Source organism: Rhinoderma darwinii, chromosome 4 (assembly GCF_050947455.1).
Source record: "Rhinoderma darwinii isolate aRhiDar2 chromosome 4, aRhiDar2.hap1, whole genome shotgun sequence".
In the NCBI taxonomy this organism is placed as follows: domain Eukaryota; kingdom Metazoa; phylum Chordata; class Amphibia; order Anura; family Rhinodermatidae; genus Rhinoderma; species Rhinoderma darwinii.
Genome location: NC_134690.1, coordinates 138990133 through 139017605, shown reverse-complemented (window position 1 = coordinate 139017605; position 27473 = coordinate 138990133). Strand labels below are relative to the sequence as shown.

The 27473-nt window shown below is 42.3% G+C and overlaps 1 protein-coding gene across 1 annotated transcript in view; it reads left to right on the top strand.

Annotated features, from left to right (window-relative positions):
- The window catches only part of PLD1 (phospholipase D1), a 157820-nt gene extending 153430 nt beyond the window's left edge, over window positions 1–4390 (top strand). The window contains exons 25-26 of the mRNA XM_075861616.1: window positions 109–226; window positions 2103–4390. Of these exons, the coding sequence (XP_075717731.1) occupies window positions 109–226; window positions 2103–2327 (343 nt within the window). The 3' untranslated portion in view covers window positions 2328–4390. The remainder of the gene's footprint in view (window positions 1–108; window positions 227–2102) is intronic.
- Window positions 4391–27473: the final 23083 nt, after the last annotated feature.

Here is a 27473-nt window from a genome sequence, read left to right as displayed (position 1 = left end):
TACAGATGCACAAAAGTAAAAAGTTTAGAAAGTCCTATATTATGACATCTTATGAGGAGTTTTGGAAGACATTGATTTGATCTAATCCTCTGTTATGTTCTCTTCCAGGCTTCTCCTTGGTTGCCTTAATGATCCATCTGTCAATATCCAGGACCCGATTAGTGACAAATTTTTTAAAGAGGTGTGGGTGGCCACAACTGCTCGCAACACAACCATATTCGACAAAGTGGGTATATGTTTGGTGGTTTTCTTTGCAATGTTGTAAGATATGGTCAACTAATAAAACTTCTACTCATTCTGCCTTTTTTTTTTAAAAATTGTATAGCTGAATTATCTTGTGTACAACTGCACTGGAAAACTTTTTAAAAACTGGTGCTAAAATGTTAGTCCTGATGTCAAGCTATCCTTATTGAGTCCATTGCAGAAACATACTTGTCCTGAGAGACTCGCAGAATTTCTCTGCATAAACCTATGACCTTTTTGAGAATCCATTCGTGGGAACTGGGCCTAGATTTTGACCTGGAATATTTAATTTTACCTCCCTGCTCTCTTCTCAACTTGCCCCACTTCTTATCCTTCTCTGTTTCCATGGTAAAAAAAATGTTTTATGTATTATGACGACATGCATGTTGGCTTACTAGACCTTGTTAGGCACTTTTACACAAATTATACATTCTATTAATCATACAAACTCTCATTCTCGATCATTGTCCTGTGCAAACTGTCCATCGATCAAACGACAATCGAGTGAACGCTCGTTTATTGGCAGATTGCATCTTTTATGGAGCCAAAAAAATGGTCTCTAATTGGAAGCACAATTCCCTGTGTAAACAGTGGTGTGCTGCCAAAAAGATGCAAATGTATATGGACGAACAATAGTGTTAAGAATCATTGGTCGTCATACATTCCGATTATTGCTCCATTTATATGGAGCTAACTAGCGCCGATCAACGTGCTATATCGTCGATTTGGCGCTCGTCTACCAGCTTGGAAATCTGGCCATGTAAAAGCACAATTACTATATAGGAACATGTCTAAAACAACCGAGTGCAGGTTAAAAAATAAAAGTAAAAGTTTGATTGTTTGCCAAGGGTAATAGTTAACTTAGAGTTGTCAGTTTTTTAATTGTTTAATGTATTATACATAGACTAGGAAATATAGAACGTTTTCTAATATACATGTATCCAAAATTCTGCACAAATACCTTTCTTATAAAAGACCGTTAATGCTGTCCTTGTATTTTTAGAGGTGAATAGTAGTTTATAAGTTCTGTCATTTAATAAAGTATTTCAACCTACATCAACATTTCATCATGTCTATCAGTGTCTGTGTAGAAGCGGCCCCTAGACCGGGGCCTACTTCACTGGTAAAAGAAAAATACGTAAACAGAATTTTTTAATACATACTAGTCCTTCCCAATGAATTAGAATATCATCAAAAAGTTGATTTATTTCAGTAATTCATTTCAAAAAGTGAAACGCCTATATTATATAGATTCATTACACAGATTGATCTATTTCTAGCATTTTTTATTTCAATGTTGATTATGGTAACAGTTAATGAAAACCCCAAATTTAGATCTCAGAAAATTTGAATATTATATAAACCCAATTTCAAAAATGATCACCTCCATGCAACGCCGCATTGATGCAGTAATCCATGCAAAAGGAGCCCAGACCAAGTATTGAGTGCATATACTGTACATACCTTTCAGTAGGCCAACATTTTGATATTAAAAATCATTTTTGAAATTGGGTTTATATAATTAATTTTCTGAGATCTACATTTTGGGTTTTCATTAACTGTTACCATAATCAACCTTAAAATAAAAAAAAATGCTGGAAATAGATCACTCTGTGTGTACTGAAGCTATATAATATGAGTTTCACTTTTTGAAATGAATTAATGAAATAAATTAACTTTTTAATGATATTCTAATTGATTTGAGAAGGACTAGTATATATTAAAAACTGTATGAACTCCTATTCTATGAATAAATAAAATTAAAAAGCGGACAACCACTTTTAATTGGTTCAAAAAGTTTTACCTATATTTAATCTGTAGAAAAAATCTCATATTGTGCTTTTGTGTTGTCATATTAGGTGTTCCGATGTCTTCCAAGTGATGAGGTGCAAAACATTTTCCACCTGCCCGATTTCCTTGCCAAGCCAGCACTGGCCACACAGGATCGTGTGAAAGCACAGGAAGAAGTGCAGAGAATCCGTGGGTTTGTGGTCCAACTCCCCTTCTTATTCCTTTCTGGAGAAAATCTCTTACCATCCATGGGAACTAAAGAGGCTATAGTGCCCATGGAAACCTGGACCTGAAAGAATTTTATACGTATATAAAAAAAAAAAATCATGGAATTCCCAAGTGGCCAGAAACTTTATACACAACCAGGGACCACACAAGTGGACACTAAAAAAAAGTAAATCTTCCAAACTTCCTTAAACTTCAAACTATTGAGTGCACAAAATTTATATTTAATGTCGATTCTTTGTGATACATGAATTACTTCTCATTTATGATGTAATTATTTTATCCTGCCACCTGTGCTCCCATCCACTATTTACTCTACGGGCTAAATTATCTTTTTGGTTGCAGTGAAATACATTATCGCTGTATTCGTTACATACAGTGTGTGGTATAGAACAGTCAACATAATAGTATAACCACTTGGTAGTGTAAAGAACATTCTGAAACTGGACCATGAATAGTAATGGTTTCCTGTGGTGGAAGATACAGCACCATGCCGCTGTCCAGCTGTCGTTAAAGTGGGCAGCAAAGCCAAGTAACCAGGGAGCCCACCGATTTTTATTTTTATTACCTGATCTATTCATATTCTTATTAAACACTAACGTTCCTTTTGGCAAAGCTGCTAACTGCATTTGGTGCCATGTGCTGCCAAGTGCTAATAACAGATGGAAAGTAAGACCTATATCTCTATTCTCTGTCCTGTTAAAGGATTATGACTTGCACTCAGAAGGACTATGAGCCATGAAATCCATTTGCCAAATACATCTGCGTATTAGACCGTGCCATAGAATTTCACTTAATTGCATGTCGACCCATAAATTCTGCTTGTTATATAGAGTATTTACTGAATTGCAGAGTAAAGAAGGGTTTCTCAGTACATATATGTATTGAGAATTGAGCCATAGGGAACCCATGGATAATGTACAGTAACGATGGTGAAACTTGAATCTTTAGAATTTACCATCAATGTACCTACTGTTCTGTGAGGGCAATAACCTTCCATTCATTTTACTGGAGAGGAGCAGTGTACGTAGGCTTTGGACCAGCATTGGCTCATTCTTGGGATTAATAATGGTCCTATTGTCTAGTCCTTAGAAGTTTATTTGGGAAATGACTATTTAGTCTTCCTTCGGACACACATTTTTTTATTTTTTTTTCCCAAAAAAACAACTTTTTTTAATGCCATTTTTTGCTAAAGTGTGTCTTTACTACCTGCATTTTTATAGATATAGTTTTTCTCATTGCCATTCTTGTGATTCAAACATCATGTGATGCAAAGATTCCTCTTTGCAACAGTTGCTTTTTATTTTTATTTTATTTTTATTTTTTTAAATGGCACCAAAAACGCCTTAAGAAAAGCAGCACACATTGACACTCGTGTTTTTTTTTAAATAGAAACAAAATCTATGGAGGTCTGTGGGATAAAAACTTAACTAAATGATAACGAAAACGCCAAAACCAGGCTTGCTGCAACTTTGGAAATGCCACTGACCCCCCCAAAAAAGCAAGTAAAAATGAGAAAAAAAAAAGGCAACTAAAACCAGCGCAATGTTTCGAGGCCGTTTTACATTACCCCATTAACTTTAAGCTAACATCTGGCCGCAGCGTTTTTTTGCCACTAAAAACCTGCCGAAAAACACCAATGAAAACGTGGTATTTTGCCAAAAACGCTGTGTGTAAATTCACCCAGTAAGGCAAGTTGTCTGCTGTGTTGTTCTGCAAAGATTCCTGCTGCATTGATTATTGTAATGTATCCTTTCTAATAGATTCAATTTACAGAACATGGACAAAACGCTTTATTATTGCATGAAATCATTTATAATTGGTAGAAGCTGCTATACACATATTTTATATGCAAAGCATGTATTTGTTCTGTAAATAAATGCTTCAGGCAGGGTCATCAATCAAAAGTTTAAGTGAAATAATAAAAATTTTGTTTAAAAGTGTCACTTTCAATACAGACATCTATAAGATGCCTATGAGTAGTTAGGACATGGGGCACCCACTATCCTGTTGTCGCTGTGAAAAGGACCTGTGGGGTCGCGCTTGAGGAGAAGAACACGGTCAGTCTGGGGCTCTCCTCCAATCGGCAGTGCAGAGCATTCTAAAGGCTGGGTTCACACGAGCACATTAACGTCCGTAATGGACGGACGTATTTTGGCCGGAAGTCCCGGACCGAACACAGTGCAGGGAGCCGGGCTCCTAGCATCATAGTTATGTACGATGCTAGGAGTCCCTGCCTCTCTGCAGGACAACTGCCCCGTACTGTAATCATGTTTTCAGTACGGGACAGTAATTCCACGGAGAGGCAGGGACTCCTAGCATCGTACATAACTGATGCTAGGAGCCCGGCTCCCTGCACTGAGTTCGGTCCGGGACTTCCGGCCGAAATACGTCCGTCCATTACGGACGTTAATGTGCTCGTGTGAACCCAGCCTAATTCTGTCCTAGCTTCTCATAAGAATTTTATATTGCCTGTATTTGATGTTCCACCATCTCGAGACCATGGCACTTTAATGGGTAGCATTTCCTGTGATCGTAACTCTATATATTATAAATGGATTTCAGTAAAATTCTTAATACATCACATTACTATGTGATACTGATCTGGAGTTATACCTTATATCTGAGCCAAGAGCTGTAATCACAATTCTGCTGGTTGCCATTAGAAAAACTAGTTGACGCTCTGTCGACAAACACATCTATAATAATTTATCTGACCACTTTTGTTGTTCCACACACCAATTTACTATATAATGCTTAGGGGAATGACTACACCAACCAGAATGCAAATCAGCAGAGTAAGCGGTGTACAGACCTTGAACAGGCAGGAATACCAGGGGTTTGAGCCCAGCAGTAGAAAGCGGATTCCAGCTCTGGATTAGAAGATATGGTGTAAATTCTAATCAGAAGAGAAATAAAGCAAAGTATACAAAATTTTATATATATTATGTATGTAAATGAAAACGGTGTTTGAAATTGCACATACGTTCTTCAAGTATATCATGTACTGTAAATCAACAACTTTTTGTCCTACATTTCATTAACTGTTAGTATCACCGTGGAATTTAGTATTACTTCTGTCCATCATTTTAAACTGTACGTGTTACGTGTTCCAGGCAGCTTGACAACGTTAGGGGCTTTGTTTTTATCCTGTAGCTGCACTTTTATATTTTTTAATTTATAAAAAAAAAAAAAAATTCAACTGTGTGAAATCTTCCGATTCCATATTTAATTTATAGTAAATTCCGTTAATTAAGATGCTGCCCTGCTCTTAGTAGGTACATAATGTGAGATAGATGATGAAATATATAAATAAATGTATTTTTAAGTTAAATAGCAAAAACATTTAAACATATGTAATATGCCGAATCTATTTTATATGTATTAAGACTAGATGTAAATGTCCATTAAGAACCGTAAATTTCAAGCCAATGCTTAGTGTCTGGATCACTTTGTCTTAGGTAGACATCTCTTGTAGGTGGTGAGCTTCTTTGAAGTGTAGCTTCACTTTTGAGCAGTTTTTACTATATCTATACAGCCATAATCTACATAAAAAAAATGCAGTTCATGCTCGAACTCTGGATCAATGCAAGATAAGTAGAGCGGTTTGTACCACATTGTAGACCAGAGCTGCATTCATAATTCTGCTGGTTGCTGTTTGAACCAGTCAATACTATGTCAACAGACACATTCCTAGCAGCTTAGGGCCAGTGCATATCACGTTTTTGCCTACTGTCAAAGATATACGTCGGGATGACACCCGGTGTGTAGCTCCAACGGAAAGCTGCAGCGTGTCCCACTATATAGGCATGCAGTGGGATACATTGACCGAAACCCGTGGGCAAATCGCTACCTTAAGCAATGTGCCCGGGGAAGTTCCTGAAGTCACTTTGCATATATGGACAGTTTCCGTCCAGAGCATCGCAAGCTCTCTAGCCTGGGACTACGGCCTTGGAGAAGCCTTTGATGTCCCTATCCATGTATGCATTGATGGCAGGAGCATTACAATGCCGAAGTTCCCGAGCAGAGCATCCGAAGCGCTCCGGCCAGGGACTTCGGCTCTGGCGCAGCTCCTGACATCACTGTTTAAATATAAATCGTAATGTCGGAAGCTTCCCCACGTATGCCTGTGACGGATGCCATACAGTGGCATCCGTCACCCATAGGCTCCCAGTGATATCATTCTAAAATAAAGGTATATCGATACCAGCCTGACGGAGACCAAAAGGACATTCTTTTGGACTTTGTCAGGGTTAATAGAGCCCTATGGACACGTTTATCGTGTACATCAGAAACTTTCCTGACGTACATGATAAACGTAGGTGACAAACGTGATGTGCACAGGCCCTTAGCTGATCTCCTATACTACAGAGAGAGTATAAGTGGTAACTGCACAGTGCCTGGTGCAAAGACTACACTTCCCAAAGGCTATCATCATTTTAGCTTTTCATAGAAACTGAATAAGCCGGAAATGTTGGGATACTTAAAGAAACCATTGAAGTTATTGTAAAACTGTCAAATGTGAACATACGCTTTAGGGCCCATTCACACGAACGTAATTAACATCCGTGTACTGAGCATGGAAATCACGTGCAGCACATGGACCCATTGATTTCAATGGGGCCGTTCACGCATGCGTGAGTTTTCACGCAGCGAGAGTCTGCTGCGTGAAACTCACTACATGTCCTATATTGGAGCGTTTTCACGCATCTACGCGCCCAATGACGTCAATCGGTGCGTGAAAACCGCACACGGATGCACATCCGTGTGCGATGCGTGATTTGCATATCAATTCGATTGAAAATAAAAAAAGATGTGCTCCGCGAGTGAGTGAATAACAAATTCCACTCGCAAAACACACTGATGCATAACGCCACACACACACGGACCAGATTCACGCGCGCAAATCTGATACCCTCATGTGAATGTAGCCTAAAAGGTGTAACCCAAAATGCAGTAACTTTCACTCTTATTCCTTCTGTGAAGGATGACTCAGAAAACTATGTATACTGCATGACTTTGATATCCATTGACTTTATCTATACTATTCATCACTGTAATTATGTTTTAATTAATTGGTGCAACAAATGTATTTGTTTTTAATTAAAATATGGCAACCTGTTTGTTTTCTCATTGTCTTTCTTATTATCAAGGATGTTTCAGGCAAACTAGAACACAATGTTACCTAGTTTATTATGGTAAACAGTAGATTACCTGTAAAGGGTTTAAAGAGGCTCTGTCACCAGATTATAAAATCCCTATCTCCTATTGAATGTGATTGGCGCTGCAATGTAGATAACAGTAAAGTTTTTTGTTTTTTTAAAACGATCATTTTTGCCCAAGTTATGAGCAATTTTAAATTTATGCAAATGAGCTTTTCAATGGACAACTGGGCGTGTTCTTGTTTTACCAACTGGGCGTGTATTGTGTTTTTACCAACTGGGCGGGTTTACTGGTTTTACCAACTGGGCGTTGTGAATAGAAGTGTATGACGCTGACAAATCAGCGTCATACACTTCTCATCGTTCCCACCCAGCTTCTTTCACTGCACAGACACACAGCGTGTTCTCGCTGTGACGTCACTTCCTCCCACAGGTCCTTCACCCCGTCGGACGAGAGAAGACACATCGGCTCCAGGCGTCCGAGAGGGTACAGTTGAATCTGCAGCAGCATCACCGTGTGCAGGTAAGCATAGTAAACTCCCTAGAGACGAGCATAATACCCCCTCGGACACCTGGAGTCAATGTATCTTCTCCCGTCCGACGCCAAGTTTGAAGGACCTGTGGGTGACGTCACGCTGTGTGTCTGCAGTGAAAGAAGCTAGGTGGGCACGATGAGAAGTGTATGACGCTGATTTGTCAGCGTCATACACTTCTATTCACAACGCCCAGTTGGTAAAACCAGTAAACATGCCCAGCTGGTAAAACCACAATACACGCCCAGTTGGTAAAACCACAATACACGCCCAGTTGGTAAAACCACAATACACGCCCAGTTTGTAAAACCACAATACACGCCCAGTTGGTAAAACCACAATACACGCCCAGTTGGTAAAACGAGAAAACACGCCCAGTTGTCCATTGAAAAGCTCATTTGCATAAATCTAAAATTGCTCATAACTTGGGCAAAAATGATCGTTTTTCAAAAAAAAAACTTTTTACTGTTATCTACATTGCAGCGCCGATCACATTCAATAGGAGATAGGGATTTGATAATCTGGTGACAGAGCCGCTTTAATGAGGACCTGTCACCATTGAGCATAAAAGGTTTATTACAGTAGGGAGGAGGTAAATATACCTACACATGCAAGAAGTTACCTTTTGGAAGCGTGATGACTGTAAATACAAACATTGGAGCGGATTACTATTCAAAATGCACCAGAATTCTAACTTAACCCCTTAATGGCCGGGCCTGAAAAGACCTTAATGACCAAGCCAGATTTGTTAAATCTGGTATGTCTGAATAACTCTGCGAAAGTTTTGAATATCCAAGTAATTCTGATATTGTTTTTTCGTCACATGTAGTACTTTATTTTAGTGGTAAAAGTAGACTGATACGATTTGCGGAAATTAATAAAAAAAATAGAAAAATTGAAGAAATTTTGTAAAAATTATCATTTTTCCCTATTTTTAACTGCAATATGTCCCATATGTACATACTGTACAATTTTTTATTAAATATATATTTCCATCTCTTTACTGTATTTTGGCAGCACTTTTGAAACAAAAAAATTTTTTTTGAGCAATTTAGAAGACTTACAAATTTAGTAATAATTTTATAAATTTTGAAGTACATTTTGTTTTCCTGCACCAAGCCAGGTTTTCAGAGGCTCATAGGTGTCAGAATGGTCGAAACCCCCACAAGTGACACCATTTTGAAAACCACACCCCTTAAGGTATTTATTAAGGGGTGTTGGAAGTATTTTGACCCCACAGTTTTTTTGTAAGAATTCATGCAAAGCAGGCGTAAAAAAATATAATTTCACTTTTTTCATAAAAGTATCACTTTGAAGACCGATTTCTTTGTAAAGCGACCATGAGAATGAAGAAACACACCCCAAAATCTATCACCCGGTTTCTCCTGTTTTCAAAAATGCCCCCTTTGTGACCTTAATGCGTTGCCTGGACACACGGCAGGGCACGAAAGGGAGGGAGCACCTGGAGACTTTCAGGACACACATTTTGCTTGAAAATGTTTCAGGTCCCATTACACATTTATAGAGGCACTGAGCTGCCAAAAAGATAGAAACTCCCCATAAATGACCCCATTTTGAAAACTAGACCCCTTAAGGTATTCATCTAGGTGTGTACTAAGTATTTTGATCCCACAATTTTTGCAGGAATTAATGCAAAGCAGGTGGAAAGAAAATGTTGTTTCACTTTTTTTCACAAATGTGTCATTTTAAGGTCAGATTTCTTGTACAAAGGACATGAGAATAAGGAAATGCGCCAGAAAATGTATCACCCTGTTTCTCCTGTGTTCAAAAATATCCCCATTGTGGCCCTAATGTGTTTCCTGGACACACTGCAGGACCCAAAAGGAAGGGAGCACCCGGAGGCTTTCAGGACACACATTTTGCTTGAAAATGGGACGATTCTACTTTTTTAGATTGAGAAATATATGTCCCTAACAGTTTCTACACCCTATGACTATGTCGTGGCTAAGAAAGCAGCTGTCCTGAAATCATGTCAGTCCATAGACATTATGTATATCAACCCGCTTTGATATATAGTAAGTTAGGCCTCATGCACACGACCGTATTTTTTCCCACCCGTAAATACTGGCGTAAATACGGGTCCGGTGTCACACGTATTCCACCCGTTTTGCACCAGTATTTACGAACCCGTGCTCGTAAATATGGGTCCGGTGTCACACGTATTCCACCCGTTTTGCACCAGTATTTACGAACCCGTGCTCGTAAATATGGGTCCGGTGTCACACGTATTCCACCCGTATTTAAGAGCACGTTTTTGGCGGCAAAATAGCACTGCACTAATCGGCAGCCCCTTCTCTCTATCAGTGCAGGATAGAGAGAAGGGACAGCCTTTTCTGTAATAAAAGTTAAAGAAATTCATACTTACCCGGCCGTTGTCTTGGTGACGCGTCCCTCTTCACATCCAGCCCGACATCCCTGGATGACGCGGCAGTCCATGTGACCGCTGCAGCCTGTGATTGACCTGTAGCGATCACATGGCCTGAAACGTCATCCAGGACGTCGGGCCGGATGTCGAGAGGGACGCGTCACCAAGGCAACGGGCGGGAGACCGGACTGGAGGAAGAAGGAAGTTGCCGGTAAGTATGAACGTCTTATTTTTATTTTTTACAGGTTTATACTGATCGGTAGTCACTGTCCAGGGTGCTGAAAGAGTTACTGCCGATCAGTTAACTCTTTCAGCTCCCTGGACAGTGACTATTTACTGACGTCGCTTAGCAACGCTGCCGTAATGACGGGTGCACACATGTAGCCACCCGTCATTACGGGAGCTCCATAGACTTCTATGGACTGTCTGTGCCGTTATTACGGCCTGAAATAGGACATGTTCTATCTTTTTCAACGGCACGGGCACCTTCCCGTGAGAAAACGGGAAGGCACCCGTCGCCAATAGAAGTCTATGAGCCCGTTATTACGGGTCGTGATTACGACCCGTAATAACGGGAGTTTTTACGGTCGTGTGCATGAGGCCTTAGAGTGGGAAAATTTATTAAACTGTTGGCGGAAAAAGGCAATATATCCCAAAAAAAAGGAGGAAGAATGTGTCCAGCTATGTGGAAAACTAGAGCATGTTCAAAGGATGAAAGAAAATTTGTAGGGCTGTAATGACTTTATTATTCAAAGTGACTGGTCATACAACGTCTCTTTAGCTCCATCAATCCCTATAGAAGGGACAAATGTGCCAAGTGACGCGGTACACCATAACAAGCCCCTGCCCGGCAAGGTAGGAACCGCCATGTGCACAAAACAACCAATCACCTGTAGAATATATAAAGGGGCAGTGTCCCACACCGTATGTATAGATACAGTAAAGGACCACTACTCCCCAAATTAATGTCGCTATTTCTAGAAGTATTGTCGGGTGTAAGAGGTCCACCAAAAACCCGAACAAAACTGTAATAAAGCCTAGAGATGAGCGAACCGGGACAACCGAACCCGGTTTCGGTCCGAACTTCCGGAAAAGTTCGGTTCGCAGCGAATCCGAACTTCACCGGGTTCGGCCGAACCCGTTTTTGACCGAACCCGGTCAAAAACATTATACAAATCGGCAGCCACTTGTCTCTATCAATCACTGATAGAGAAAAGAGGCTGCTGATTAAAAATAAAATAAAAAGCATTTCATACGTACCCGGTCGTTGTCTTGGTGACGAGTCCCTCTTCTTCCTCCAGTCAGACCTTTTCTGACACGGCAGCCTGTGATTGGCTGCAGAGGCCTCTGCAGCCTGTGATTGGCTGCAGAGGCCGCGGCAGCCTGTGATTGGCTGCAGCGCTCACATGGGCTGCATCGTCATCAAGGGATGTCGAGAGGGACGCGTCACCAAGGCAACGGCCAGGAGACCGGACTGGAGGAAGCAGGGAGTTCCCGGTAAGTATGAACATCTTTTTTTTTTACAGGTACTGTGATCGGTAGTCACTGTCCAGGGTACTGAAACAGTTACTGCCGATCAGTTAACTCTTTCAGCACCCTGAACAGTGACTATTTAGGGTATGTGCACACACACTAATTACGTCCGTAATTGACGGACGTATTTCGGCCGCAAGTACCGGACCGAACACAGTGCAGGGAGCCGGGCTCCTAGCATCATAGTTATGTACGATGCTAGGAGTCCCTGCCTCTCTGCAGGACAACTGTCCCGTACTGTAATCATGTTTTCAGCACGGGACAGTAGTTCAACGGAGAGGCAGGGACTCCTAGCATCGTACATAAGTATGATGCTAGGAGCCCGGCTCCCTGCAGTGTGTTCGGTCCGGTACTTGCGGCCGAAATATGTCCGTCAGTTACGGACGTAATTAGTGTGTGTGCACATACCCTTACTGACGTCGCCTAGCAACGCTGCCGTAATGACGGGTGCACACATGTAGCCACCCGTCATTACGGGGCCTCATGCACACGACCATAAAAACACCCGTTATCACGGGTCGTAATTACGACCCGAAATAGCGGGCCCATAGACTTCTGTTAGCCACGGGTACCTTCCCGTTTTCTCACGGGAAGGTGCCCGTGCCGTTAAAAAGATAGAACATGTTCTATTTTTTTATTTTACGGGCCGTGCTCGTAATTACGACTCGTAACTACGAGCACGGCCGGCCGGCCACGGGCAGCCGGCCGCTTTTGCGAACCGTGCTGTCATTATAATTATAGCAGCACGGCCCGTAAAATAGAAAAATAGAACATGTTCTATTTTTTTAACGGCACGGGCACCTTCCCATGAGAAAACGGAAAGGTACCCGTGGGTAACAGAAGTCTATGAGCCCGTTATTTCGGGTCGTAATTCCGACCCGCAATAACGGGTGTTTTTACGGTCATGTGCATAATGGGAGCACGGCTCGGAAAAACGAACGGCTGCCCGTGCTCATCTCCTGAAATACTCTGTGCTGCCTTAAACTCTGTGGACAGGTCAGGATCCTGTTTCTTTTAAATGCTGCTAGGGAACCCGCTCGATCCACTATATAAGGCTACGCTACAGTGCAGCATTTAAAAGAAACAGGATCCTGACCTGTCCACAGAGTTTAAGGCAGCACAGAGTATTTCAGGAGATGAGCGTGCAGATTCAGTGCTGCTGTGAACTCTGCTCTTACCATTACGTAGCTCTCAGTCTGTTACCTCTCCTCCACTCCTGTCCTCAAGAACACCTTCACATGATTGGCATGTCACCACGTAATGGTAAGAGCAGAGTTCACAGCAGCACAGAGTATTTCAGGAGATGAGCATGCGGATCTTGTGCGTGGTGGTGACTTGCCAATCATGTGAACGTGTTATAGAGGACAGGAGTGGAGGAGATGTAACAGACTGAGCTACGTAATGGTAAGAACAGAGTTCACAGCAGCACAGAGTATTTCAGGAGAGGAGCTTGCAGATTCAGTGCTGCTGTGAACTCTGCTCTTACCATTACGTAGCTCAGTCTGTTACCTCTCCTCCACTCCTGTCCTCAATAACACCTTCACATGATTGGCAAGTCACCACCCCGCACAAGATCTGCACGCTCATCTCCTGAAATACTCTGTGCTGCTGTGAACTCTGCTCTTACCATTACGTGGTGACTTGCCAATCATGTGAAGGTGTTCTGGAGGACAGGAGTGGAGGAGAGGTAACAGACTGAGAGCTACGTAATGGTAAGAGCAGAGTTCACAGCAGCACTGAATCTGCATGCTCATCTCCTGAAATACTCTGTGCTGCCTTAAACTCTATGGACAGGTCAGGATCCTGTTTCTTTTAAATGCTGCACTGTAGCGCAGCCTTATATAGTGGATCGAGCGGGTTCCCCAGCAGCATTTAAAAGAAACCGTGTTTGTGTATGTGTGTGTTTGTGTATATATGTGTGTTTGGGTATGTGACTTTGTCTGTTTTTGTTTTTATATATGTGTGTGTATATATGGGTGTGTTTGTGTATATGTTTGTGTATATATGGGTGTATTTGTGTATATGTTTGTGTGTAGATGTTTGTGTGTGTTTTTGTATGTGTGTGTTTGTGTATATGGGTGTGTGTTTGTGTGTATATATGGGTGTGTTTGTGTATATGTGTTTGTGTGTGTGTGTGTGTGTGTATATCTTGTTGTGTTTGTGTATACATGTGTGTGTCTGTGTATGGTTGTTTGTGTGTGCGTGTATATATGTGTGTAGGTGAGTAGAAGTATTGTTATTGTTCACATTGATAACTGTTTTTTTATGTTGTTGCAGATTTTGATGTACCGATTGGACTACATCTTCGATTCGTTGGACTACTGTGTAGATATACGGTTAATGGTTAATGAGGGTTTTGTTGGGGATTTCTTATTTCAATAAAAAAGAATTGTCTGTGTTTTTTTTTAAACTTTATTAGTGCCTAGATAATGGCAGTTGGCTGATTGACAGCATCCATTATTAAGGCGGTACTTAGTGTTAGCCGGTGCAGAGGCTAGCACTAACCACCCATTATTACCCCGGTACCCACCACCACCAGGGGTGCCGGGAAGAGCTTGGTACGATCCAGTACCCGACCATCTGTTGTGATGGTCGGGTACTGGGGCGGCCGTAGGCTGGTATTATGAGGCTGGGAAGGGCCAAAACCAGTGGACCTTCCCACCCTTGTAATGCTAGGCTGCTGCTGCTGTGTTGTATCGGGCTGGTTATAAAAATGGGGGGACCCCCACGTCGTTTGTTTTTTTTTTAATTTAACAAATTTAGCAATAGACGGGTCCCCCACATTTTTAATAACCAGCCATATACAAGGCCGCAGCAGTCTGGCATTACATTGGTGGGAAGGGCCACTGGTTTTGTCCCTTCCCAGGCTAATAACACTGTGTTGTATGTGGCTGGTTATGATAAATTGGGTGGAACCCCATGTCTTTTAAAAAAAAAAAAAAATTTAAATAAATAATTTAAAAAAATGATGTGGGGTCCCCCCCACTTTTATAACCAGCCAGATACAACACAGCAGCAGCAGCCTAGCATTACAAGGGTGGGAAGGTCCACTGTTTTTGGCCCTTCCCAGCCTCAATACCAGCCTGCGGCCGCCCCAGAGCCCGACCATCACAACAGATGGTCGGGTACTGGATCGTACCTGGCTCTTCCCGGCACCCCTGGTGGTGGTGGGTACCGGGGTAATAATGGTGGTTAGTGTTAGCCTCTGCACCGGCTAACACTAAGCCTCGCCTTAGTAATGGATGTTGTCACTCAGACAGCGGCCATTACTAAAGTGGTAGTAATAAAATTTGAAAAGACAAAGATATAGATAAAATATTTTATTGAAATAAAGCACCCCCAACACAACCCTCATTAACCATTTTATTGTAGAAAAAAAAACGTCATCTAAGTAGTCCTCGAAACCGACGTAGTCCAAACACCAAAACTGTGAAAAAAAATAATGAAATAAAACATGTCGTATGCTTAGATTCAGTTTAATGTGTGATACTGACTGTTATACCATGTATAGAAGCCTGCCGTGAAGTTGACTTAGATACAGGGCGCCAGCAGACAGTATCATACATGGCCATACATATATACAAACATACATACAAGCATGCACATATATACATGCAAATATACATACATGCAAACATACACACATATATACATGCAAACTATCATACATACATGCATACACACACACACATGAAAACATACATACATACAAACAAACATGCAAAGATACATACATACATATATACAAGCATGCACAAATATACATGCAAACATAAATACATGCAAACATAATTATATACATGCACATATATATAAACATACATGCAAAAATAAAAACATGCAAACATACATACATGCACATATATACATACATACATGACAACATACATACATGCAAACATACATGCAAACATACATACACACATGCAAACATATATACATGCAAATATACATACAAACATGCACATGTATACATACATGCCAACATACATGCACATATATACATACATACATACATGACAACATACATACATGCAAATATACATACATACACACATGCACATATATACATACATGCCAACATACATGCACATATATACATACATGACAACATACATACATACATGACAACATACATATATATATACACACATGCAAATATACACACAAACATGCATACATACATTCATGCAAACACACATACATGCAAACATACATACAAATATACATACACACATGCACATATATACATACATACATACATGACAACATACATACATACATACATGACAACATACATGCAAAAATACATACATGCAAACATACATACATACATGCAAATATATACATGCAAATATACATACAAACATGCACATATATACATACATGCCAACATACATGCACAGATATACATACATGACAACATACATACATGCCAACATACATACATACATACATGCCCAAAAAAATAATAATACGTTCATACTTACTTTCCTCCTGTCCGGCCTCCAGCGATGACGTTTCATCCATGTCGCCGCTGCAGCCTGTGATTGGCTGCAGAGGCGGTCACGTGGGATGAAGCGTCATCCTGGCGTGCGTGACCGCCACTACAGCCTGTGATTGGCTGCAGCGGCGAAAGGGATGAAACGTCATCGCTGGAGGCCGGACAGGAGGAAAGTAAGTATGAACGTATAATTTTTATTTTTTTATTACATTTAAATTGTATTTTCCGCGCGCCGAGCATGTACTGTGAAGGTTGCTGAAAGAGTTACTGCAGCACATTAACTCTATCAGCACCCCGGACAGTAGCATGCTCGGCGCACGTAAGTGACAGGTTCGGTCAGAACTAGTTCGGTCCGAACCGAACTTTTTTGTGAAATTCGGCGAACTAGCCGAACCGAACTTTTGATAAGTTCGCTCATCTCTAATAAAGCCCATAGTGTATTGATAAGGAACAGCTCGCTTATTAGTAATCCTCAGAATAAAAAGAAAAAATCATGCCGTATCCCCAGTCAGTAACCGCTATTTATGGCAGGACATAGTCATAACGGAAAAGGAAATAAAAAGCTTTCAGGGCACAATTTTATCTTGAATGAATTTCAGGGCCTTATTCCACTTTCTATAACTGGGTTATATCCCAAAATGACTCCATCTAGAAAAGTATATTTCCCTCCCTCCCAAAAAAAGTGATAAAAAAAAGAAATCTCTAAAAGAACCCTAAATTTTGGCATCTCCTAGACATACAGCGAAGCTGCTTCCCTAAAAAAAAAAAGAAAGAAAAATAAAATCCTAAATAAATCCTGCATTTTAACTTTTATAGCTCACAAAAGAAAATTAGTAATGTGCGACGGTATGATAGATTTCAAAACAGGGACTTATGCATAGACCAGGGTTGGAAGGACAAGCGGAACAATAATAGCTTGACTCACTTCGCTGTCCTCCTTTGCTGCAGACCCGACACCATTTTTTGGGGTATTTTTGGTTAGGTGTTGAAGTGATGGGGTGTAAAAAATGTTTTTCAACAAGTCGCGTACATCCTCTGACTCATGGACTACTCTCTGGTCTGCAGATTGAAATAGGAGATCTTCAATCACTTTCTCCTGAAATTCAAAGAATGTCGCCCTGCCAGCTGATTTTTTGTACAGGACAAATGCATTGTGCATTGCAACCTGGATGAGGTATATTGCCACTTTCTTACAACCTTATCTGGTTAAAAGGAAAACCAGAACATGGTATAACATCTGGTCGCACAAATCTACCCCACCCATGAATTTGTTATAGCCGATGACACACACAGGCTTTTGTCTATCTGCAGAGGCCCCACGTTCTCTAAACAGTTGCTGTTGCACTTGTATGGATAGTGCTGATCATGTAGACGTCCTCGCGGTCACAAAATTTTAAAGCCAGCATCTTCTCAATTTGAAAAGTGCATGACTCCCCCTTTCGTAGTTTTTTATCCACAAGTTGACGTGGGAAACCTTTGCGATTCCTGCATATTGTGCCACAGGCTCCGGTGTTGGCACAATGAAGTGCGCTAAACAATGGCACACTGGTATAAAAACTGTCCGTGTATACATGATACCCCTTGTGTAGGAAAGGGCCAATTAAATCCCACACAATCTTACCAGTGGTACCAATATTTGGAGGGCACCCTGGTGGATTAAATTCACTGTCTTTACCCTCGTAGATCTTAAATGCACATGTGTAGCCAGTAGTGCTTTCACATAACTTGTAGATCTTTACCCCGCATTTTGCACTTTTTGAGGGTATGAATTGGCGGAATGAGAGACGCCCTTTGAAATTCATTAGCGATTCATCCACTGCTAAATTTTGTTCAGGGGTATATGCTCCTAAAAAGGAGGAATTAAGAAAATTTAGCAAAGGCCTTAATTTATACAGCCGGTCACAGCTTCTGTCGCTGGAAGGGGGTGCCTGTAGGTTGTCACTAAAGTGGAGAAATTGCATAAGTATTTCGTACCTGCTGCGTGACATAATGCCAAAAAAAATGGGGGTGGCATGTATAGGGCTTGATGCCCAATATGACCTAATAGAGGTTTTTTTTATAATTCCCATGTTAAGGGTGAGGCCCAGATTTTTTTTTATTTCCATTGCATTTGTGGGATTCCACAACCTGGCATGAGGTAACGAAGGCTTATTTGCAATGTACTGCCTGGCATACAAATTTGTTTCATGCACAAAATGTTCCAAAACTTGGTCCGTAATAAAAATATTAAAATAATTTAGTGGTGAAAAATTACTGACATTGGGACTTATGCAAGGAGTAGCAATAAAGTCATTTATGGTGGGAGAAAATAAGCTTGTGGGTTCCCACACTAAATCGGTTTGGTGGGGTTGTGCAATTTCAGGGGCTGCACTTTGAACGGACGTTGTGGCAACTGCACCGTCTCCCATATCACTGGTGCTGGGTCTCATATCCGTAGAATCCCTTGAAGCGACACTTTCGCTTTCAAGTAAAAGCTCAACTTCAGATGCAGAATCCGTATCTGAGCATAGCATCTGATAGGCTTCCTCAACGCTGTATCTTCTGGCAGCCATAATGATTATACAGTCTAAACCGCAAATAATAAATGGAACTAGCGGTTTATTTATTTTTTATCAACTAATCCACTAAGAACACTAAAGGAATTAAACTTTTTTTATTTTACGTTTTTTTTTTCCAAACCTAAACCCTACGCCTAACACAAACCGTAAACCCAAGCCCAGAACAGCACCCTACGCCGTCTAACAGCGTACACGCCGTCTAACAGCATACCCTAAAAACAAAGTAGTTTATAGTACGATTCTTAGTATATACAGTAAATATACTTATATTTATATATATATATATATATATATATATATATATGTATATACTATAAAATACTGAAAATATGTTTTGTTTTTTTTAAACTGTGAGGAACAAGTGACTTTGTGTGGGGACACTGACACACTTGTATCTGTTTCTCTCCACAGCTAGAAAAGAGTGAGGAGAAACAGATACATGTTTTTACTTTTATTTTACTGTAGTGATCACTATGATTGGATCTCATAGTGAACACAAAAGATCAGGAACCAATACTATTGGCTCCTGATCACTGCTCTAAGAACAGAGCTGGTAGCAACAGCTCGTTCTTAGAGCAGGAGCTGTCATTTAGACACTCCCGGCGGCTCTGTACACAGTAACAGCATGTGACCGCTGGGATTGGCTGTCACAGCGGTCACATGCTGTTACGACAAAATCGGCAGGTCCTGATGGCTGCACTAAGGACCGGACCTGTTACTTGCAGCCGGTTTTTAGTGCAGACTTCACCAGGGTGCCGCTAAACCCCCTCTACTACAGCGACGCCAAAAGGCGTCGTCGTAGACTGAGTACCTGCACCGCCTGACGTCAAAAGACGGTGGGCGGTCGTTAAGGGGTTAAGAGGCTCTGGAAGCCAAAACAAGGAGTGGCAAAAAATTATCCTAAACAATGTCAATGAGGCCTTAAAGAGGCTCTGTCACCACATTATAAATGCCCTATCTTCTACATAATGTGATCGGCGCTGTAATGTAGATTACAGCAGTGTTTTTTAGTTCTGACCTATATTAACTTTATGCTAATGAGTTTCCTAATAGACAATTGGGCGTGTCAAAAGGCACATAAAAAAAACCCAGCTTTCCCAGCTATCCTAGTGTGAGAAAATAAAATGTAACTTTTATTAAATCTAATTAAAAGGACAATAATGGGACGTACAACATGTAATTTAAAAGTAGCCATGGCAGGCCAGCAAAGACTATTATACGGAGGAACGTAAAGAAGATACGTGAAAGGCAAGTGCACATAAGCACAGAGGCACAAGTGTAATGAACCAGCGGCAGTCGTAGGTGCTACCGCTGACCGTGATAGTTGAATTGCTGGCCTGACATGATTTTAAAAAGCAGACACTAAAGCCCTCCCGACATGTTTCGCTACGGACGTAGCATCCTCAGGGGTATAATTAGCCCCATTATACCCCTGAGGACGCTACATAGCGAAACATGTCGGTGGGGCTTTAGTGTCTGTTTTTTTTAAATCATGTCAGGCCAGCAATTCAACTATCACGGTCAGCGGTAGCACCTACGACTGCCGCTGGTTCATTACACTTGTGCCTCTGTGCTTATGTGCACTTGCCTTTCACGTATCTTCTTTACGTTCCTCCGTATACTAATCTTTGCTGGCCTGCCGTGGCTACTTTTAAATTACATGTTGTACGTCCCATTATTGTCCTTTTAATTAGATTTAATAAAAGTTACATCTTATTTTCTCACACACTCTATGATAGCTGGTAAAGCTGGGTTATTTTGTGTGCTTTTTGCACATACAGTCCTTTCTTGAATGTTTATTGCCCGCCAGCTATCAGGGTCACTTTAGAGTTTATGTGTTGTAAAGAAGTGTATGACACTGACCAATCCGCATCATACACTTCTCTCCATTCATGTATTCAGCACATAGTGAAAAACGCAGGATCACTATGTGCTGTCACATACTCACACATTAACTTTACTGAAGTGTCTTGACAGTGAATAGACATCGCTTCCAGTCAGGACGCAATGTCTATTCACAATCCCAACACTTCGGTAACGTTTGTGTGAAACTTACAGCACAGCAAGCGTTGTCTCGCTGTAAGCTGTCATTTACAGCGTGATCTTGCAAGATCACGCTTGCTGTTCTGTCAGTCCCCCCAAGCGTTACAGAAGTGTCGGGATTGTGAATAGACATCGCGTCCTGGCTAGAAGCGATGTCTATTCACTGTCAAGACACTTCAGTGACGTTAATCTGTGAGTATGTGACAGCACATAGTGATCCTGCGTTGTTCACTATGTGCTGAATAAATGAATGGAGAGAATTGTATGATACTGATTGGTCGTTGATTTGTCTGCATCATACACTTCTCTCCACAACGCCCACTTGGTCAATAGTAAAAACACGCCCAGTTGTCTATTAAAGTCATTAGCATAAAGCTAAAATAGGTCATAACTCCGTCAAAATTGATAGTTTTTCTAAATAAAAAAAAACCACTGCTGTAATCTACATTACAGCGCCGATCCCATTATGTAGAAGATAGGCCACTTATAATGTGGTGACAGAGCCTCTTTAAATTGAGTCAGAATTCAGCTGAACATGCTGTGCACCACATTTATTAACAGTTGTAGAAACTTTTTGCATCACGCTCGACAAGGGAGCGTGGCTTAGTGGGGAAAGGGCCGTGATCTAGCTGAAATGGGGCGTGGCATAAAATGGACCACCGTGCGCCTGACGTAAACTAATCCAAGTAATAGGTGGTATAAGAAAAAGTGTCTAGCAGGATGCGCCAAATTTATCATACAGCCTGCACCACTTAGACAAAGCTGTTTAAAAAAATGCACCAAATTTATCAAAGTTTACGTTGTTTAAAACTTAGACGGTATTTGTAAAGCTGCCCCAAAATGTTATGAGAGAGCCATCTTAGAAACCGCTCGTGAGAGGTGCCTTACAGATTGGCAGTTTAGTTGCGGTGTTCAAATAGGACATGCGCCCGGACACAAGGCTTGTATGCTCTGCAGTCACAACTTTTTATCAGAAGCAGTATCACAGTCTCGTTGTTATTTTTGTGCCCCTGTATCTAATCCTATGATACTGCAGATTGTGCTACTTCTCCGGCAAGCCTATTATGTAATATTGTGCTACTGAGCCAATGTATCTAATCCCTTGATATGAGACAGTACACTTTATTCTGTGTATCTCAGCCTGTCATACTGTAATGCTGTGCTGCTGAGCAAGTGTATGTAAGTCTATAATATTATACTGTCTGCTGAGCTGCTGTATCTAAGCATATTGTGTGATACTGTCGTATTATTTAATCATGTGTGATACTGTGCTGCTTAGCCAGTGTATCTAATCCTATGATGTGTTATATTGGCTTCTGAGCCACTGTAGCTAATCTTATGTGTGAAACTGTCTGCTGAGCCAGTGTATGGCCCTGTTCAGATCACGTTAATGGCCTCCGTTTAAAGGGAATGTCACTTAAAAACATCTTACGAATTAATTGTAATTTTTTTTTATTACGTGTTTTTTTGTGTGTTTTTTGCTGTATTTTTTCTTTCTTCCACAAGGTGGAAAGTATTACAAATTAACCCCTTCAGGACCCAGCCGATTTTTTTTCAAATCTGACGTGTTACTTTATGTGATAATAACGTTGGAATGCTTTTACCTAACCAAGCGATTCTGAGATTGTTTTCTCGTGACATGTTGTACTTTGTTAGTGAAAAAATTTTGTCGATAATTTTGGTATTTATTTCTGAAAAACACCACAATTTAGCAAAAATTAGCATTTTTCTAAATGTAAACGTATCTGTAAAGGATCTGCCAGGCACAGCTTCTGTGTCAACGCCCATAGGTAATCAGTCTGCACCTGCTTCTATGTCTGTGAGACTGACTCCATCTTCCACCACTCAGGATGGCAGGCTTAGGAGTGGGAGAGCCTATCACAGCCTGGCCAGACGGAGCTAGCTCCCGCCCTCTGTCTATACCTGCCTTTCCTGTTCCTCCTTGCTTGTGATTCTTCTCATTTGGTTTCCTGGCCCTGCTGCAGCTTCTGAACTATTTGACCCTGCTTCATATTGACTCTGGCTTACTGACTACTCTCCTGCTCTGCGTTTGGTACCTCGTACACTCCTGGTTTTACTCGGCTTGTTCACTACTCTCCTGCTCTGCGTTTGGTACCTCGTACACTCCTGGTTTGACTCGGCTCGTTCACCACTCTTGTTGGTCACGGTGTTGCCGTGGGCAACTGCCCCATTTCCCTTAGCTTCTGTGTACCCTTGTCTGTTTGTCTGTCGTGCACTTATTGAGCGTAGGGACCATCGCCCAGTTGTACCCCGTCACCTAGGGCGGGTCGTTACATAATCACAAGCCCAATGGTTCTCTAAGTTTGATCTACGGGGGGCGTATAACCTTATCCGCATCAAAGAGGGGGATGAGTGGAAGACTGCATTTAACACGCCCGAAGGTCATTTCGAATACCTCGTCATGCCCTTTGGATTGTGTAATGCTCCCGCGGTCTTCCAGAATTTCATAAATTAGATTTTAAGAGATTACCTGGGGGTATTTCTTGTAGTGTACTTTGATGACATACTTGTGTTTTCCAAGGACTGGTCCTCCCACATTGAGCATGTCAGGAAGGTGCTCCAGGTCCTTCGGGAAAACAAACTGTTTGCGAAGACCGAAAAATGTGTGTTTGGGGTGCAGGAGATACCATTTTTGGGTCAAATCCTCACTCCTCGTGAATTCCGCATGGACCCTACCAAGGTCCAGGCTGTGGCGGAATGGGCCCAACCTGCCTCCCTGAAGGCGTTACAGTGCTTCTTGGGGTTCGCTAATTATTACAGGAGATTTATTGCTAACTTCTCGGTCATCGCTAAGCCTCTTACGGATCTCACTCGCAAAGGTGCTGATCTCCTCCGCTGGCCTCCTGAGGCTGTCCAGGCTTTTGAGGTCCTTAAGAAGTGCTTTATCTCGGCCCCGGTCCTGGTTCAGCCCAACCAAATGGAGCCATTTATCGTGGAGGTTGACGCGTCCGAGGTGGGAGTGGGGGCTGTCTTGTCCCAGGGTACCAGGTCCCTCACCCATCTCTGCCCCTGTGCCTACTTCTCCAGGAAGTTTTCGCCCACAGAGTAACTATGATATTAGCAACCGCGAACTCTTAGCCATTAAATGGGCATTTGAAGAGTGGCGCCACTTCCTGGAGGGGGCTAGGCACCAGGTAACGGTCCTTACCAACCACAAGAATCTGGTTTTCCTAGAATCTGCCCGGAGGCTAAACCCGAGACAAGCTCGATGGGCGTTATTTTTTACCAGATTCAACTTTTTGGTTACCTATAGGGCTGGATCTAAAAATATTAAGGCTGATGCACTGTCGCGTAGCTTCATGGCCAGCCCTCCTTCGGAGGAAGATCCTGCTTGTATTTTGCCTCCAGGTATAATCATTTCCTCGATTGATTCTGATTTAGTCTCTGAAATTGCGGCTGATCAAGGTTCAGCTCCCGGGAACCTTCCTGAGAACAAGCTGTTTGTTCCCCTGCAATTCCGGCTAAGGGTACTTAGGGAAAATCATGACTCCGCACTATCTGGTCATCCAGGCATCCTGGGTACCAAGCACCTCATTGCCAGAAACTATTGGTGGCCTGGGTTGCCTAAAGACGTTAAGGCCTACATCGCCGATTGTGAGGTTTGTGCTAGGTCCAAGACTCCCAGGTCCCGACCAGCGGGCTTACTACGTTCTTTGCCCATTCCCCAGAGACCTTGGACCCATATCTCCATGGATTTTATCACCAATTTGCCTCCATCTCAAGGCAAGTCGGTGGTGTGGGTTGTAGTAGACCGCTTCAGTAAGATGTGCCACTTTGTGCCCCTCAACAAACTACCCAATGCTAAGACGTTAGCTACCTTGTTTGTCAAACACATCCTGCGTCTCCATGGGGTCCCTGTCAATATTGTTTCTGACAGAGGGGTACAATTTGTTTCTTTGTTTTGGAGAGCCTTCTGTAAAAAGTTGGAGATTGATCTGTCCTTCTCCTCTGCCTTCCATCCTGAAACCAATGGCCAAACTGAGAGGACTAATCAGTCTCTAGAACAATATTTAAGGTGTTTTATCTCTGACTGTCAATATGATTGGGTCTCATTTATTCCCCTCGCTGAATTTTCCCTTAATAACCGGGTCAGTAACTCGTCAGGGGTCTCCCCCTTTTTCTGTAATTTTGGGTTTAATCCACGGTTCTCCGTTTCACCTGGTAGTTCCAACAATCCCGAGGTAGAGGTCGTTCATCGGGAACTGTGCACAGTCTGGGCCCAGGTTCAGAAGAACCTAGAGGCGTCCCAGAGCATACAAAAAACTCAGGCACATAGAAGACGTTCTACTAACCCCTTGTTTATGGTCGGGGATCTGGTGTGGCTATTGTCGAAGAACTTGCGCCTTAAGGTCCCGTCCAAGAAGTTTGCTCCCCGGTTTATAGGGCCGTACAAGGTCATTGAAGTCCTCAATCCTGTCTCCTTCCGACTGGAGTTGCCCCCATCTTTTCGAGTACACGACGTGTTTCATGCCTCCCTCCTTAAACGCTGCTCCCCGTCCTTGGCTCCCTCGAGGAAACCTCCTGTCCCTGTGGAATTCGAGGTGGCCAAGATTGTGGACAGCGAGATGGTCCAAGGCTCCCTCCAGTACCTGGTCCATTGGAGAGGATACGGGCCTGAGGAGAGGACTTGGGTACCCGCCCGGGATGTTCACGCTGGGGTATTGGTCAGGAGGTTCCACCTTCGTTTCCCCAATAAACCAGGTCCACCTAGAAAGGGTCCGGTGGCCCCTCATAAAACGGGGGGTACTGTAAAGGATCTGCCAGGCACAGCTTCTGTGTCAACGCCCATAGGTAATCAGTCTGCACCTGCTTCTATGTCTGTGAGACTGACTCCATCTTCCAGGAGTGGGAGAGCCTATCACAGCCTGGCCAGACGGAGCTAGCTCCCGCCCTCTGTCTATTTATACCTGCCTTTCCTGTTCCTCCTTGCTTGTGATTCTTCTCGTTTGGTTTCCTGACCCTGCTGCAGCTTCTGAACTATTTGACCCTGCTTCATATTGACTCTGGCTTACTGACTACTCTCCTGCTCTGCGTTTGGTACCTCGTACACTCCTGGTTTTACTCGGCTTGTTCACTACTCTCCTGCTCTGCGTTTGGTACCTCGTACACTCCTGTTTTGACTCTGCTCGTTCACCACTCTTGTTGCTCACGGTGTTGCCGTGGGCAACTGCCCCATTTCCCTTAGATTCTGTGTACCCTAGTTTGTTGTCCGTCGTGCACTTATTGAGGGTAGGGACCGTCGCCCAGTTGTACCCCGTCGCCTAGGGCGGGTCGTTGCAAGTAGGCAGGGACTGAGTGGCGGGTAGATTAGGGCTCACTTGTCTGTTTTCCCACCCCTATCTTTACAGTATCCCACAGCAAGGCTCAGAAGGGAAGGAGCGCCATTTGGATTTTGGAGCACGGATTTTGCTGTATTGGTTTTCGGTTCCATGTCGCGTTTGCAACCCCCTGGAGGGACCAAAACAGGGGAAACCCTCCAAAAGTGACCCCATTTTGGAAACTACACCTATCAAGGAATTTTTCTAGGGGTATAGTTAGCATTTTGACCACACAGGTTTTTCGCTAAATATATTGGAATTAGGCCTCATGCACACGACCGTGCTCATAATTACGACTCGTAATTACGAGCACGGCCGGGCATGGGCGGCCACGGGCAGCCGGCCGCTTTTGTGAGCCGTGCTCCCATTATAAAGTATAGCAGCACCGCCCGTAAAATAAAAAAATAGAACATGTTCTATTTTTTTAACGGCACGGGCACCTTCCCGTGAGAAAACGGGAAGGTACCCGTGGCTAACAGAAGTCTATGGGCCCGTTATTGCGGGTCGTAATTACGACCCGCAATAACTGGTGTTTTTACGGTCGTGTGCATGAGGCCTTAGTCTGTAAAAATTAAAATCTACTTTTTTTCTGAAAAAACATAGAAATTTTTAATATTTACGAGGAATAATGAAAAAAATCACCCCAACATTTGTAAAGCAATGTCTCCTGATTACAGCAATATCCCATATGAGGTAAAAAACTGCTTATTGGACCCACAGCAGGGCTCAGAAGGGAAGGAGTGCCATTTGGATTTTGGAGCACGGATTTTGCTGGATTGGTTTTCGGTGCCATGTCGCGTTTGCAACGCCCTGGAGAGACCAAAACAGGGGAAACCCCCCAAAAGTGACCCCATTTTGGAAACGACACCTCTCAAGGAATTTATCTAGTGGTATAGTTAGCATTTTGACCACACAGGTTTTTTGCAGAATTTAGTGGAATTAGACAGTGAAAAGGAAAATCAACTTTTTTTCTGAAAAAGCATAGAAATTTTTTTTTTTACAAGGAATAAAGGAAAAAAAGAACCACAACATTTGTAAAGCATTTTCTCCTGATTACGGCAATACCCCATATGTGGTAATAAACTGCTGATTGGACCCATGGCAGCGCTCAGAAGGGAAGTAGCGCCATTTGGATTTTGGAGCACGGATTTTGATG